At 53.7% G+C, this 15,399-nt stretch overlaps 1 protein-coding gene across 1 annotated transcript in view; it reads right to left on the bottom strand.

Annotated features, from left to right (window-relative positions):
- COL22A1 (collagen type XXII alpha 1 chain) overlaps nucleotides 1-15,399 on the bottom strand; it is a 199,795-nt gene that overhangs the window by 123,191 nt on the left and 61,205 nt on the right. The window contains exons 13-18 of the mRNA XM_040988507.1: nucleotides 12,409-12,462; nucleotides 11,536-11,589; nucleotides 10,648-10,701; nucleotides 9,082-9,126; nucleotides 2,290-2,343; nucleotides 1,338-1,382 (exon numbers count right to left, since the gene is read on the bottom strand). Coding sequence (XP_040844441.1) covers nucleotides 1,338-1,382; nucleotides 2,290-2,343; nucleotides 9,082-9,126; nucleotides 10,648-10,701; nucleotides 11,536-11,589; nucleotides 12,409-12,462 — 306 coding nt within the window. The remainder of the gene's footprint in view (nucleotides 1-1,337; nucleotides 1,383-2,289; nucleotides 2,344-9,081; nucleotides 9,127-10,647; nucleotides 10,702-11,535; nucleotides 11,590-12,408; nucleotides 12,463-15,399) is intronic.

The raw sequence follows: 15,399 nt of genomic DNA, 5'->3' as shown, positions 1-15,399 counted from the left end.
GAGTACGCCTGCCATCTCCCACTGCACTTAGGGGATTACAACTCGTCTTCCCACACATGCAGACATTCACACACAGCTGTGTGCACACACAGATGCTCTCATGACCATGTGCACACACACACGTGCAGACATGCACACACAGCTGTGTGCACACACACACAGATGCACTCATGGCCATGTGCATACACACGTGCAGACATGCACACACAGCTTTGTGCACATGCACACACGGGCAGCAGAGCTGTTGCACACATACACACTCCAAGAAGCTTCCCTCTTAACAAGCTGAAATGAACTTCTTTAGGAAGCTCACAAGCTCTGCCAAGAGACTGCCAAGAAGTACTTAGATCCTGACACCGAGTTATACTGCACTGCAAACCTGAACACTCTCAGAATACCTGCACAGAGAGATGAGTTCACTGAGGGCGGTGTGTGGAAGCCTCCAGGCCTCACTCCTTGGCTGGGCAGTGTCTGGCCTGGGCAGTTTACTTATTTATTCTGTGTGCCTGTCTCCCTGCAGGCAGAACCAGGAAGGCCTTATGCTTCTCCTTTATTCTGAGCCAGTGCTGGGAATGAGCGAGAGCCAAGACAATGACCTTCACCTCAACACCACAGCAAGCAGCTCCAAGCAGCAGCCGGGGCAGAGCACCCTGCTCCTGGCAGAGGTGTATCGCTGCCCAGTGACCTCCAACCTCGTGTCCAGGGACTGTCTTCGCAGGGGCCTGTCCAGAGTGCACCAAGAGCAGGCCTGACTGGCGGTATCCTAGTCAGCATCACACCTTCTCCTTCTCCAGCACCCTGACTGCCTTGGAGTTCCCACATCTATTCTAACAAGAATGTAGCAATTGGCAAAGATCTATCCTGCAGTTAGATTGAGGCACAGAGATTCCAGGCAACAATGTATTCAGTTACGCCTTGTTGAAGAGGTCCCAAAAACTGGGGACCAAAATGCTGAGATACAAATGGAACGCTGTTTGAGAGACCTAGTGATTTTCAGAGGTATTTCTCTGCTTTCTTTTCTCAATCTCAGAATGTCAGAGACGTGAGGAGCAAGGACTGGTGAGATGATGTTTGGATGGGTTCCCGAGACCGACAAGCGTTTAAGGTGCATGTCATGCAATGGGGGCTTGGGTTCTCTTGTGGTGAAATCTTAATCTTAAAGGTAAGCAAACACAATAAAGCAGGACAGGTAGAGATATCATCTGAGTTTCCAACGCTCAGCTCAGCACCTGCTGGGAGCTCAGTGTGTCCAGATCCCCAGCCCAGGACCCTCCGTCGGGGCCTGATGGATTCAGTGGTGACCCCTGCCTGGGCTACAGCTGCTCAACGTGGCTTACCTTCTCTCCCGGGGGCCCTGCCACACCAGGAAGGCCAGGTCTTCCCTGGGGGAAGAAAGCAGGGTGGGTTAGGGGAGTTATGAGGGACACTGTGGTACTCAATGGTGGGTAAGAAACAGGGCACAGGACAATTGTGGCCTGAGTGTGGGCTTGGCTCTTCTGAAAAAGCAGAGGTCCACACTCAGGCCAGACTTTCTAGAAAGTGCTTCCTCACCTATGGAGGCTTCCTCTGCACAGCCATGCTGGGACTCAAGGGCACACTCCGAGAGAGCAAGGAGCCCACTGCTCGGTGACGGGAGGGCAGAGAGACCATGGCAAGAAGTATGAGCAGCCAATACATAACAGATCTGTCTTGGAGCCCAGGGGTGCAGCTGGTGAACCCTGATGCGGTCATGGGCATCCGGAGGGATGGCTGTTCAGGTAGTGGGAAAGGCAGCCCAGCTGCAGGCTGCACCAGCATTGCCCCAGGGAGACCCAGGACCCTGAATGCTGGAGTCAGAGAGGGGCACACTGAAGCACCCCTCCTCACCCATGTCCCGACACAGAAGGAAGCCTTCTCCGTGTGGCAGCAATGTGTGAGTAGGGGGCCCTGGGTCAGGCTGTCTCCACACCGGATGTATTCCAGCAAGCACTGAGCTGAATCTAAACCTGCACTCTGAGCATGTGGCTACTACAGATGCTTCTGCACACAGATCACAGTGGACAAGTGCACACTATGACAGCCTGCACGGCAACCCAACCCACAACTCAAGGACTCTAAGGGGACCTTTGCTGGGACCCTCTGACTCTAGAGTTTCACGAGGTCACATCTGGCCAGACAGCTAGGATCCAATCACTAAGCCCCCAGCTGAGCAGAGAGCAAGCTGGGGTCAGGCTCTGCAGAGCTTAGTGTCCGGGCAAGCCATTCTTGTCTCTGGCCAACACCAGCCCACCTGCACCTTCACCCACCTACCTGCTCTCCGGCTTCTCCAGGCTTCCCAGGGAATCCATCCAGGCCTCGCTCCCCCTGGCAAGAGAAGGAAATCAAAGTAATGAAGAAAGACTGAGGGGTAACCACAGGCAGAGCTGACTGAACATCCGGGGGCCACTGTCATGGGAGGGAGGGCAGGGGTGTGCTAACTGCCTGAGAGTTCAACAATGCCTGCTTCAGGCAAACAAATGCAGGCGGGACACACACACACACACACACACACACACACACACACACACACACACACACTCATCCCTCAGCAATGGAGTCGATGTGTGATGAAGGTCAAGGAACAGAGGCCAAAGGTCAGAGATATCCTAGTTATATCCTGCTTTCATTTCACACATGTGTCTAACTGATGGCTGTGCAGTGAACATTTTGAACCACACCTCATAGCCTCACGTCACAGCTCATCGTGAGAATTACACATGGGAAAAGGAATGGGGGGATTCAGTCCATCATGCGGCTTAGCACACTGCGGTGCACATTACACGTCATCCATGTATTCATTCATTACATCTGAGCACCTGCTTCTCCCAGCGTTTGGAAGCACTCATTGCCTCTGCACCATGGATGGAGACAACCCAGGACCGAGGCATGGGAAGGCATTTCTCAACCAGTGCCTGCAATGTCTGGGTCCTCTGCCTGTGGTTGCTGATCTGGTCTCGGGAAGGATTCCCTGGATGCTGCCTCTGTGTGCCCCAGCCCTCCCCATCCCAGGGTTAGCTGGGACCCTCTCTACTCCCAGAAACCGCCAGCTCCCTGGGGCCTGGGTCTCTCCCTTAGCTAAGGCAGTGAAGGATGCTGCCCACGTCAGGCAGGCCACTAGGGGGGACCAGTTGATTCAGACAGCCCCAGTACAGAGTACCCAGGTATCGCTGGTGACCTCATGACACAGGGTGGTTGGCACTAGGGTCACCCCACAACTGCCTCAGCATCACCACTGCCTCTGGGGTGCTACATGTGGCATCTGTGACCTTCATCATACGCAACTCTGTCTTTCAGGAATTGTCCAGAATTGTATGCTAATGCAATATCAGTGATCTGTGACTATTAGAAAGTTTACTGGGGGTATTGCTTGGGCATAGTGGATAAAGCTGCCACCTGTGACACTGGCTTCTCCATGGGCACCAGTTCAAGCCCTGGCTACTCTATTCCCAAACCACCTCCATGCTAATGGACCTGGCAAAACAGTGGAAAATGACCCAAGTCCTTGGGCCCCTGCATCCAAGTAGGAAACCTGGAGGAAGCTCCTGGCTCCTGGCTTCAGCCTGTGGCCAATGGGGAGTAAACCAGTAGATGAAAAATTCACTCCCCCAACCCACCCCTCTGTTAACTTTACCTTTCCAAAAGAACTCTTCCTTACACTCGGGGGCTTGGAGACAGTCACCCGAGTCTGTCATCTCTTTTCCAAACCCTGTAGGCACGACCAGTTTGAGGGCTTAGAGCAAGTCAACAAGGTGAGGTTTGGGATGCAAAGCCATACGGCCCCGGCTGGGCACCAGCACCAACGGTCCTGACTCCCAGTTGCCATCTGCTTCTCTGACCCCACCAAGTCTGAACAGGGGCCCCTGGGCGGCCCATTGGAGCCTTACCTTGCTCCCTGTGGTGGCTGAAGGATGCATAGCACCCACATACATAGATCAGAAACCCCCATAGCCTGAGGACATGCCAAGGGCAGCGTCACATGATGAGGTCACCACTAACTTCCAGTCTAGTGGTCTCTGTTTTGTTTAAGATCTCTCCATTCATTTGAAATAGTGTGTTACAGAAAGCAAGACAGACAGAGCTGGTGATCTTTCATCCACTAGTTCACTCCCCAAGTGACCACAATGGCTACAGCTCAAACAGGCCCAAGTCAGAAGCCTGGAAATTCTCTCCTCCCCGGTGGGTACAGGGGCCCAAGCACTTGGGCAATGTGTGCTGCTTTCCCAGGCACATAGCAGCAAGCCAGATAGCAAGTGGAGCAGCTGGGACTGCAACCGGAGCTATGTGGGAATCCAGTGTGACAGTGCTGATGTTATCCACCGTGGTGCGCCATGCTGGCCCTTGAGCTCCTTCCTGCAGCAGCTCCCCACTTCCCTGAACCCTGTCACTTCCAGTGCTCACAGCAAGGGGCATGCCGGCTGGCCCAACTTCCATATTCTGCCTGAAATACGGGGCTCTGCCCAGTGCCCTGTATCTCATTTCTTTGCACCAGCAGGACGAGACGCGGTTGGGGGTGGGCACAACAGCCAAGGTTTCTCCGACCTGCAGCTCAGCAGCCAGCACATGGAGGGGCACCATGCAGATATACAGGGGTACCAAAACATTGAGCCACAGCAGGGGCTGAGAGAGAAATGGGAATGAGAGGCCAGGAGAGGGAAGGAAGCAAGCTGGGAGAGGGGGAGGTTTGGGGGAGGACAGAGCCAGAGACAGAAAGGGAGAGAGGCAGGCAGTGGCCAAGACCCCGGAGAATGAAAGAGAGAGAGATTGATGAATTGATCCAGAGACGAGAGAGGCAGAGGGGACGTGCAGGCAGCAGCATGCCAGCTCAGCCAAGGTGGCAGCAACAGGGCAGAACCAGAGCTGAGTCACTGCACAGCCTGGCACTGGGCCGCTCTGTCACACCTGCCCTGGTCTGGATGGTGACTGACGGAGGACCATGAGGGGACCATGAAGTGGGGCTGAGCCCTGGGATTCAGCTCAAATCCCAAGCCCTGCATGTTGGACAACCTCAAGACAGGAAGTGCTCGTGCCTTGTTTTCCCCACCTACAGCTAGGTGGCCATCATAAGGTTTAAAAAAAAAACAATCAGTGGAAACCAAACATTTAAAAAAATCAAGTTCATTTTGGGAGCAAAACAGATTGAAATCCATGCATCTTCTATGTATCCAAAAAAGCTGCTGTGAGGAGCAGGGTAGGGAAACCGCACGCAGGAGGGACAGTTCGTACAGTCCACGTTGGTTAAGCAGAACCAGAACCAAGGCACAGAGCATGGGAAGCGAGGACAAATTGGGACCAGCAAGATGGGTGGGAAGAGCAGAAGTGGGGAGAAGGATCAGAGCTGAAACAAGAGCCCCTCACCCATGCTCTAATCCATCCACACCTGGGTGAGCTGCCATCACTCAGAGGCTGCCCACTCTGGGTTCAGCTGCCTCTCTGGGCTGGAGAACGGGATGGATTACAGCTCCAGGAGGCTCCCCTGGTCATCGTGTCCTGTATGAACCGGGGGTGGGTGTGCACAAAACCACAGTGCAGCTGGCCTTGCTCCCCTGGTGCTGAGTGCTAAGCCAGGCCCAGGGGTCCGCTTGCAGGTCCACTGGCTGCAGTTATCACTCTCTGACAGCAGGGGGAGCCTGCGCTCCACTTAAAGCCTAAAACTTTTTTTTTCCTGCCTGTCCTTGATATTCATTTCTGATAGTTGCTGCTGGTCTGACATTTATTGTGGGAGGGGGCTGTGGAGGTGTCTCTCCCTCTTTTTGCACATGCACAGGACAGACCTCATCTACCATCACCATGACTTTAGAAACCAAGAAGTCGTCTGTAGTGCCAACTTGTGGCCCCAGGAAGCAGGGCAGATTGGGGTCCCTCCAGCTCCTCCTCCAGTGACAGCCTCCTGACCCTCACCCAGCCTCCTCCTACATGCACCGCTCACCACACAGCCTCCTAGCACCCTCTTCATAGGCATCGCTCCGTTGCCCACCCTGTTCCCTACGTGGTCTTCTTGCTCCTCAAGGTCAGACAGGGCCGTCCAGGGCCACTGGCACCAGCTTCCTTGCTCAGCCAGAAGCTGCTCTGGGAGCCTCTTTGCTGTTGCTGAGCATCAGGAGGCAGCACAGGTGGCAGGAAAAGTGTGTGGGGGGAGATTTAGGTAAGTCCTCTTCTTCCCTTGCTAATTTCATGACCTCTGACATGGACCCCAAATCCTCATAATAACTTTGAACTTGTGGGTTAAGCAAGGGTGTGCAGATACATAAGCTTTCAAGGGAAGCACCTGCGTCAGGCATGTCACACAGTCCCTGTGGACCTGGAGTGCCATGACACTCGGAAATGAACCAGCACGCGTCCCCAGTTAGCAATGCGATGGTTCCCACCAGAACACACCTGAGTGAGCCCTTGTTGTATTCCAACCACATGGTGGGCCTCAACACAAGCAGATGAATGAGGCACACTCTCCCTCCCAAGGGAGTTCACGGCCACTCTGCAAGGACACCATGCCCTCTGTCAGCATGGGACTCTCACCTGTAACAGCCTGGGCTCCAAGAAGGATGAGCCCAGGACCATCAAGAGGGGAGAGGGGGCAGTCTTGTGAGCTGGGCATCATGAAGCCCATGCTGGGCACAGGACCCAACAGTGCCCACTCCCAGGGACTCCAGGAAGAGCGAATCAGCCTGCATTCCCTGTGACCCCTCAAAGCAGGGAGAGCCTGCCCACAAGGAGTAACCTGGGGCCCTGCTCTCCTTTCTGTCACAGCAAGCCGGTGTGCTCCCATCTCAGACTCCCTGGCTGTGCAAGCAAGAGTCTTCCCTAATGGTCCCGAGTCCGGACCAGATGGATCACACAGCCTCCAGGCAGGAATGCAGCATCTACCGAAGGGTTCTACCAAGCTGCCAGCATCCCTTGGGGGCAAGCAGCCGAGCCAGGGCATTGCACATGCGCACAGAAGCCTCTTAGAACACAAGAGGAACCAGAAGTAGGTGTCTGTGCCAGGGATGCACTGCACACGCCCTCTTCTGCTTCCTCATCTCACTTGCCTCCCTGTGAGCTTGAGGCAGGACAGCCAGCTTTCCAGGGCCCACCCGATTCCAGGTACGTCCCTCACAGCCCCACAGTGGGCAGGGAAGCAGCCACAGAGAGGGGATACAAGTGAGGAGATAGCTGCAGACCCCTCAAAACCCGCCAAGGCCTAGACAGCTGCCACTCCTAATGACAGGGTGGGGGGCGGGGGAGGCATTGTGTGAAAGTTTTACCTATTAAAGCTCAAAACATGGAGACTAAGCAAACACACCTAACACCAGCCCCTGCCTCTCTGTCATATGAGCGACCAATGACAGAGCTTCAGAGTCACAGACGAGCTCCGTTTCTGGACCAGTGATCTGACCTGTGCCAAGACAAAGAACCCTGAGGGAATTTAACCAGGCTACAGCTATGCGAAAAAGTCCCGCGGAGCAGCAACCTGGCCCTAACTGCACCATCCCCACCAGGGGACGGGTACGTGGGCTACACGTTGTTTACAGAGTGGGGAAGGCGGGGCATCCATTCGCTCAGTCCTGCCATTCTGCAGTAGCAGCACAGAGCAGACCAGCAGACACACCGCCCAGAGCCCGTGGAACTGGATGAAAGGTATCAGGCCTCCCAGGGTGAATCCTACAGAACATCTGCCCCAGGCTGGCACTCAACATCGGGATGCTGACTTCCCAGATACACTGAAATAAAAGAAAATGGCTTCAAAACCAAACAGCTCTACAGTTCTAGGAGAAGGAGTGCCACGGTGGCGCGTGGGTAGAGCTATGGCCTGCAGGGTTAGCATCCCATAGGGCACAGCTCATGACCTGGCTGCTCTCCTACTTTTGTCAAGATTTATTTATTTATTTTACTTGAAAGTCAGTGTTACACAGAGAGATGGAAAGAGAACTTACATCCACTGATTCACTCTCCAAATGGTTGAGACTGCCAGGGCTGGGTGGATCCAAAGCTGGAAGCCAGGAGATTCTTTCACGTCCCACACACGGGCTCACGGACCAAACACCTTGGCCCATTCTTTGCTGCCTTTCTGGGCTACTAGCAGGGAGCAGGATCAGGAGTGGAGCAGTTGGGTTGGATCGATGCCCATATGGGACACCAGCATTACCATAGAGGACTGACTGGCTGCATCACCACGTCAGCCCCCGCTTCACTTCTGATCAAGTCCCCTGCTAATGCAATGGCTTACGGAGAATAGCAGAGGATGTCCCAGGGGCGTGGGCCCCTGCCTTCCACGCAGGAGACCCACACTGCTGGCATGGGCCCCTGCCTTCCACGCAGGAGACCCACACTGAAGCTGCTGGCGTCTACCTGTTCAGCCTAGGCCAGTGTGGCCATCTAGGGAGTGAATCGGCAGAAGGAAGACCTCGCATTCTGTGTGTCTCTGTAACTCTCTCAAATAAATCTTTAAAAACAAAGTAGGGTGGGAAGATAGGACAGAGCCACCTCTGAAAGGTGTGACATGGCTCAGGGTAGGGGGCCTTCAGGAACGCAAACAATGGTCCCAGCCATTGCTGGGAAGGGTGGCACCCATCTGAACCCTGAGTAGCTCCTGGCATCAACACACATGCATGAATGTGACTGCAGAGTTCCTGTTACACCCTGACACTCAGAGGAGTCGGCTTCTGTGCGATCAACCCTGAGAACCTGAGCTGACACCCAAATGCGGGCCACCCATGCCACTGCTGTCACCACCAGCACCCCACTTCTGCCCACAACCAGGAGAAGTCACAGGACCAGGAAGCGAGACGCAAATTCACTGCCATTCATTTCCATCCAGGACTCACCTCAAACTTCTCTGAGCTGGATATCTCTCTGCCCTCGCCCTGGCAAGGACCGTGGCCCTGCAGGCGCAGGGACCAGGGCCTCCCTCACACAGCTGACATGTAGAGGGGGAGATGGACACACTTCCTACATCTGCCTTCATCCAAGACACACGGACACTCATGCAGGTGTGCACCTGTATGTATGTGTACACACAGCAGCACGCGCAGGTTGGGGCCCCAGCTACCCCCTTCTCTCATGAAACCGGGTATAGACGGTACCTACCTTCTCTCCTGGCTTTCCCTTTTCCCCTCGTTCACCTTGCAGGCCCTGGTGGAAGACAGAGAGCCGTGATACAGGACCCACTCAGAGGCCCGGCCTGCAGGGGGTGGTCGTAAACACCGCCCCCCATGACGTAAGTGAAGCCAAAGGAGCCTGTATTCCTCACCTCAGCCTGAGGGGCTGAACCAGGCATCCTCCAGGACAAGGACTGGGTGTCCAGAGGCCGTCACGATGGTGGACTACAGAAAGGGTCCCCCAAAACTCCAACCCTTGTGAGCCACATCTCCCACCTCCTGCAGGTGAGGGTGACTGCCCATCCCTGTATGCTCCCCCCTCTCCTCCAGGTCAGCTTCCAAATCCCAGGCTGGGAGCTCCTGCCCCTGCACCCAAGCAGGGGGGTCGCCTCCGAGTCCCTCACGTAGATACCATCCCTCCCACCCCTGCCCCTCTCCAGACACTGCAGCCCTCTATGACACGGTTTCAGCCTCCCTCAGGAGAGTGGAAGGGGACCCAGAGACTAGAGCAGAGCCTGCCACCTTGAACAACATGCAACACACATTTGTTAAATGAATTGATGATGACAAGCAACTGTGCCCATCACATGGCTGGCATTGGTATCTAGCAGTTTTGCAGGGAAGGATGGAATGAGTACATGGCCTGGCTGCTGCCAGTATTCTCTGGGCACAGTACTGCCCAGGCAGACTACACCAGAACTCACTAAAGGAAGTACAACTGCTCCCAGGACAGGGCCCTGCAGGAAACACGTGTACTGTGTTAATGTTACTGTATTAATGTTGCTGTGTACCACTGCCATGCACTCCCCTCTTCTTTCTGGAGAAAAGGACCAGTGGGCAGTCCCTGACATGGATATGATAGGCACTGCCTGCACCGAGGTGTCGGTTCCAGCAATAACAACCAGACAAAGACGGGGTTGAAGCTGCAGGTGCTGTCCTGAACAGCGGAGGGTCAGCAGGTGAGTGGACGCTCACAAGCCCGACATCTGATGTGTAATGAGACCAGAGACCTCACAACCTCTCTCGCCTCTCTCGGGCTGTTTGGCTTGTCTGTGTGCTCACATCTTTCCTGGGAAACAGCCTCACATCTTTCTCAAAGAGAATCAAGAGCAGAAAAGATGTTCCAGGAGCCAGCCTGCTCTTACACAGCACATCCTTGTGTTGTGTGCAGCTTCGTTCAGTGCTTGTCATGTGTCCAGCCCTGCTCCAAGGGCTGAGGCCACAACAGACTCCAGGAGAAGAGGGTTGGACAGGCAGTGGGCAAGTGTCAGCCACTCCCAGGGTCCTGCTGCAAATGCACATCCCCGGGCTCTCCTCTGCTGCAGCATCTGGGAATGTGGTCCCAGGAAGTCATGTTTAGATCCATTCTCCAGGCTGCTCTCACACACGGCAGCACTTGAGAGTTTCTAGTCTAACAGGAAAGACCAGCACTTCCTCCACATCGGGGAATTACCCAACAGGGACTCATTGCAGAGGTGCAGTGAGAGAGCAGGGAGCCGCCCCTGACTTTGGGGCAGGTGGTCAGGGCCCTTCTCACACCACTGCTTCCACTTACAGGCGCTCCAACGTGTCCCGGAGGTCCAGGGACTCCAGGCAGTCCTTGGGGTCCCTGCAGAGTGACACAGGTACAAGGATGAGGATGCGGGAAAAAGGCAAGGCACCTCTGTCACTCCCAGCCCAAGCTTCCCACCCCACGTCTCCTGGGCCATTATTGGCCTCTGTGGCTCTGCTCTATGGAGAGCACCTATGGAGCCCTGGCCACAGCCAGATTGCTGAGATTCAAGAGTATGTGCCCTGGGCCACCAGCAGAGCAGCAGTAACAAGTCCTCCTGCTCACGGTCCCTGCCCCTCAGCCTCCATGTGATCGGGCCTGGACACGCTCACAGCCTCCATAACAGGAGGAAACTCCTGGGGCCTGTCACCCACACTTTGCCATGGGTTCAGCCTGGTGAAAACTGAGATTCTAGAGCCTGGGGCTCCTCTGCTCCCCACAGCATGAATCCTGCCATGGAGGACGCCAGCACGTTCTACCTAAACAGAAGCAAACATTTCAATCAAAACTCTCGCGACTTCCACGTCCATCTTGTTGCCATAACCAAAACACAGTACATACCCATATGCACATATTTATCACCTTGCTGATTTTAACAGAACCGAGATTAGAAACTGTTCCCAGGTGCATCCATCAGAGGGAGGCTATATAAATTACGACACATCCTTCTCACAGAACATCAAGTGTAGTTTAAGAGAATAGGTGGTGCATTCCTGTATTGATGAGCAATAGTGTCTCCAATCTCTCTTTATGTGCAAAGGATAAGTGGCCAAGTATGACATGATGCATTTTCCATGGATTTAGGAAGAATTGCACAGAGATGTCTAGATGTGCACAGCTGCACACTGGAACTTGTCTTGGAGACATCGAGCAGTGTCAAGCAGCACTTACCCGCATGCCCACCTCTCCAGGCAGGCCCGGCTCCCCGAGTTGTCCTGGCTCGCCCTGCACACACAAAACAGCACCAGGTCAGAGCTAGCAGAAGACAGGTCTAGGCAGCCCCAGGCACCAGGCCCCTGCAGCTCAACACTCAGCTGAGGTGAAGGGTCCCTGGCTCCCCTTGGCTATTCTCCATGCCATCACAGCACTCTGTGTTAACTCCAGCTCCTGCTCCCTGCTGGGGACAAACAGAACTGAACCTGCCCATAGCATGGGAGAAGCCCAGCAGTGGCATCCTGGTGATGCTGACCAGGATGCTGCCACCTGGGCACTGAGAGCCCAGAGCCTGGGGATTCATGGGCTGCAGATGTGTGGGGGGTTCCCAGACAGGTTCCTACAATAGCACCTGATCATGCCTGGCTGGAGGGGACAGTGAGGTGGAGCAGCCAGACTCACTTCTGTTTGAGTTCTCAGTGGAGAGGAAGAGCCCCTTTCCTCCAGGGCGGAAGGGCTGTGATGGAGCCCTTGGGTTTCTGAAGCATGTGTCAATTCAAGGTGTGAGGCTAGCCAGGCATTCTGCAGCAGGATACTACTGGGGATTCATCCAGCTCCTGTAGCTCGGGACCGGGAACTTGGCAGATGCCTCACCCTGCAAGGGTAGGTCCCACATCCAGACATTGGGGCTAAGAAGACTGCTGGTCAGTCTGCTTCCCACTATACTCAGGAGACACACCCAGATGGCAACAGCTGGGCTGAGCTCCAGGGACCTGGGAAGATCCTGGGACAGAGGAGACGCTCCAGCCCAGGCCTGGCCATAGCAACAGCTGCCTGGGGCTCTGACCAGGAGGCCCCAAACAGTGCTGGAGCTCCAGGAACAGGACTCACTTTCATGCCTTTGCTGCCGTCTCTCCCGGGGGGTCCAGGCAGACCCAGGGAACCCTAGAGGAAGAGAAAGAGACCAGCCTGAGTCAAGCATAAGGGCAGTGCTGCTGGAGGGTGGAGGAGGGGAGAGATATAGGGCAGGAAGCCGTAGCCAAGGCTGTGCTGCACAATAGGCGATGCCTGCAGCTTGGGTATCCTCTGGGGAGAAGGCAGTAATTGCAGCCCCAGAGACCCACGTCGGCAAAATCCAATTCACGCATCAGCCTCGTCATTTCAGGTAGACCATCCAAGCTTCTCCATGTCACCTGCACACAGAACCTCCACACTCAAGGTGCTCAGAGGACAACAGCAGATACCACATGTGGCATTCCCTGCAGAAGGTCAAAAAGAGGGCTTGGAAGAGAAGCACGGCCTGCCCCAAGCACAGGCAGGCAACTGTGACTCGGTATGTAAGCTCACTTCATGTCCCCACTCTGGCCTCTCTGCCCTCCCTGCCTTCCCCTCCCTCTCTCCTACAGACACTCCATGGCTCCATTTGGAATCCCACAGGAGGGCATCACCTAGGAGGAAATGAGCCACACACACTCACTGGCCCATATCCAGAGCCCTAGTTAACCATGCTGTTGCCTGCGCAGGCAGGATGCAGAGAAAAGCATAGCTGGTTCTCCTGCTCCAATGGGTCATTAACACCAGGGATCCTTTCAAAATGCCGGCAGACTCACTGCGGCATTGCCGGAGGGACAACGCCGGTGTCATTCACTTGGCAGGAAACACCATTATCTCCTTCTGGGGAGTTTTGGGGTTCTCTGTACAGTGGTCTGCTGGGGTCCGTGCAGTAGGTGGAGATGGCACAAAGGTGTTAAGAGAACAGCTCCCCTGCTTGGCAGGGCCCAAGGGATATCTCTGACCACCTTGATTCAGTTTCACCCCCCCTTTGTGTACGGACACTCAAGCACCCCGCTAAGTATTCTGTAATCCATTGAGGCATTGTTGTTTGCTCCTGTGAGATGGCTTTGGCAACCAACGTGAGCTTGAGAGTTAATGTTATCAACAATGTTCTGGTGAGTGGGCCTTTAACTACACACAGGAGTACAATTAAGCCATGCCACTTCTGGACACCTTATTGTGTGCCTACCCACTGCCCTGAAATCTGGCCCAGACATGCAGCATGCCTTCAGGGAAACACCTTGGTAAGAATTTTACAAAGTAATGGAAGTGATGGGAGTATGAGCAGAAACTGCTATGGCAAAAAATACAGTTACTGTGACCTTACAGGTTAGCCTGTCCTTGCAACTCTTTAGAGCACAGAAAATGTAGTTGTTTTAGCTGCTTTCATAATTTTTTAATTAGAGGGCGATTTTATCAACATCATAGAGATATACTTTTGATTATTGTTTGTTTATGAAGTTGTAGAGCCTGCAGTTGTAGGGGAATTTAATGTTTGAAATTTTTTGTCTTAGATCTTTATGTTTTTTCTCTTTTGTTGTATTCCCCCCACTAAGTGATAGATAAGTTGTAAAAATAAGATGTAGTAGGAATGTTTTACTGATTAGTAGGCAACCATCTGTGCCTTGGCCTTGGAGTTCTGGCTGTCACCTAATGGCCACTTCTGAAGAATGAATAACGGCTTGCTTTAAAGAAACTGATTATAGTAACTTACACAACTATCTTTAAGAGCACCTGGCTGACCATGAAATAAATAATAATCAAACATCTGTGCACACCCACTTAGTCATGAAGTAAAAGCAGAACAATCAAACAATTGTGCAGAGACTTGTGATGTGTCTGAGTAAACAGAAAGGACAGCTTCTTGAGCAAGAGGGCACCAAGTGTCAGTGTGTGTCTTGTCTTATCGCCGACTCCACGCACCCTTCTCGAGCTCAGAACTCAGCTGGAGCTGGCCTCTGACAGTGGTGCTCAAAGTACAGCTCCTGAGCCAGCAGTGGCAGCAACACGTGGGGCCTTGTCAGAAAGGCAAGTGCTATTGGAACAGAACTTTGGGAATGGGATCCAGAGTTGTTTTAACTAGTCCTCTGGCAAATCTGGATGTTGGCTCAAGTTTGAGACATTCCTCGGTTCAGACAAGAACATTCTACAGGCCCAGAAACCAGGAGCTCGAGTCCTGCTCTGGGTGCCTAGGTGGCTAAACACCTGTGCCATGTTCCACCGTTAGCACCCCAAAGATCTAGGCAGGCCGTCTCCCAGCAGCTCAACTCTTCAGCAACAAAAATCCATGATGCTGCTGCTTTTATCTGCGAGGCACTATCATCTTAGATGCAAAGGGTCTCTCTGCTTGTCCACCTGGATCACTCGTGGGAGCAGCACTCTGCAGGCTACCCAGGGCTTGGAAAGCCACAGGAGAACTCTGACATGTCACAGCTGCAGGCTGCCTCTCGGGGTGAGACCTCGTTAAGGCTGAGAGCACAGAAGACATCATTCGATGCAGAGTAATGAAGTGCGCTGCTGCTGTAATGATAATCATAATTACACTTAACATCTATGAGCACTTCCTTTACAAATATAAGTCATCTAGTTCCATTAGCTCACTTAATCCTGGCAGCAATCTTGAGATGAGAACTGCTAGAGGAGTATTTGCCGAATTATAGATGAGGAAAAACAAAGGTTAAAGGGTGCCGACAACGGGTCCTGAAGGTCACGCAGCTGCTTAGTGGCTGAGCCAAAGTCTGGCTAATCTGTGTCCACGGTCTCTGCAGAGACCACCAGCCTCCCCTGCCCTCTTGGGCCAACCATCACACATGTCCAGTGCTCATAATCTAATCCTCCTTTAACTCACCACTGGTCCACGAGACTTGGTGAGCCCCTGAGTGTCAGAGCCCACATCTCCATTGGCCAGTGTCCTCTAGCACCATGGACAGGGCATAAAGGTACCTATGGCCCCTCAGCATTTGCTCTCAGCCTACAAGGTTGTTTGGGGGCACACAGCAGCTAAACTAAGGTCCCCCCAAATCCATTACTTATTGTAAAAAAAAAAAA

The sequence above is a fragment of the Ochotona curzoniae genome, unplaced genomic scaffold (genome assembly GCF_017591425.1).
Source record: "Ochotona curzoniae isolate NIBS_2020 unplaced genomic scaffold, NIBS_Ocur_1.0 contig_4895, whole genome shotgun sequence".
NCBI lineage: Eukaryota > Metazoa > Chordata > Mammalia > Lagomorpha > Ochotonidae > Ochotona > Ochotona curzoniae.
Note: the sequence above shows the minus strand (reverse complement) of the source record. Positions and strands in the feature narration are given on the sequence as shown.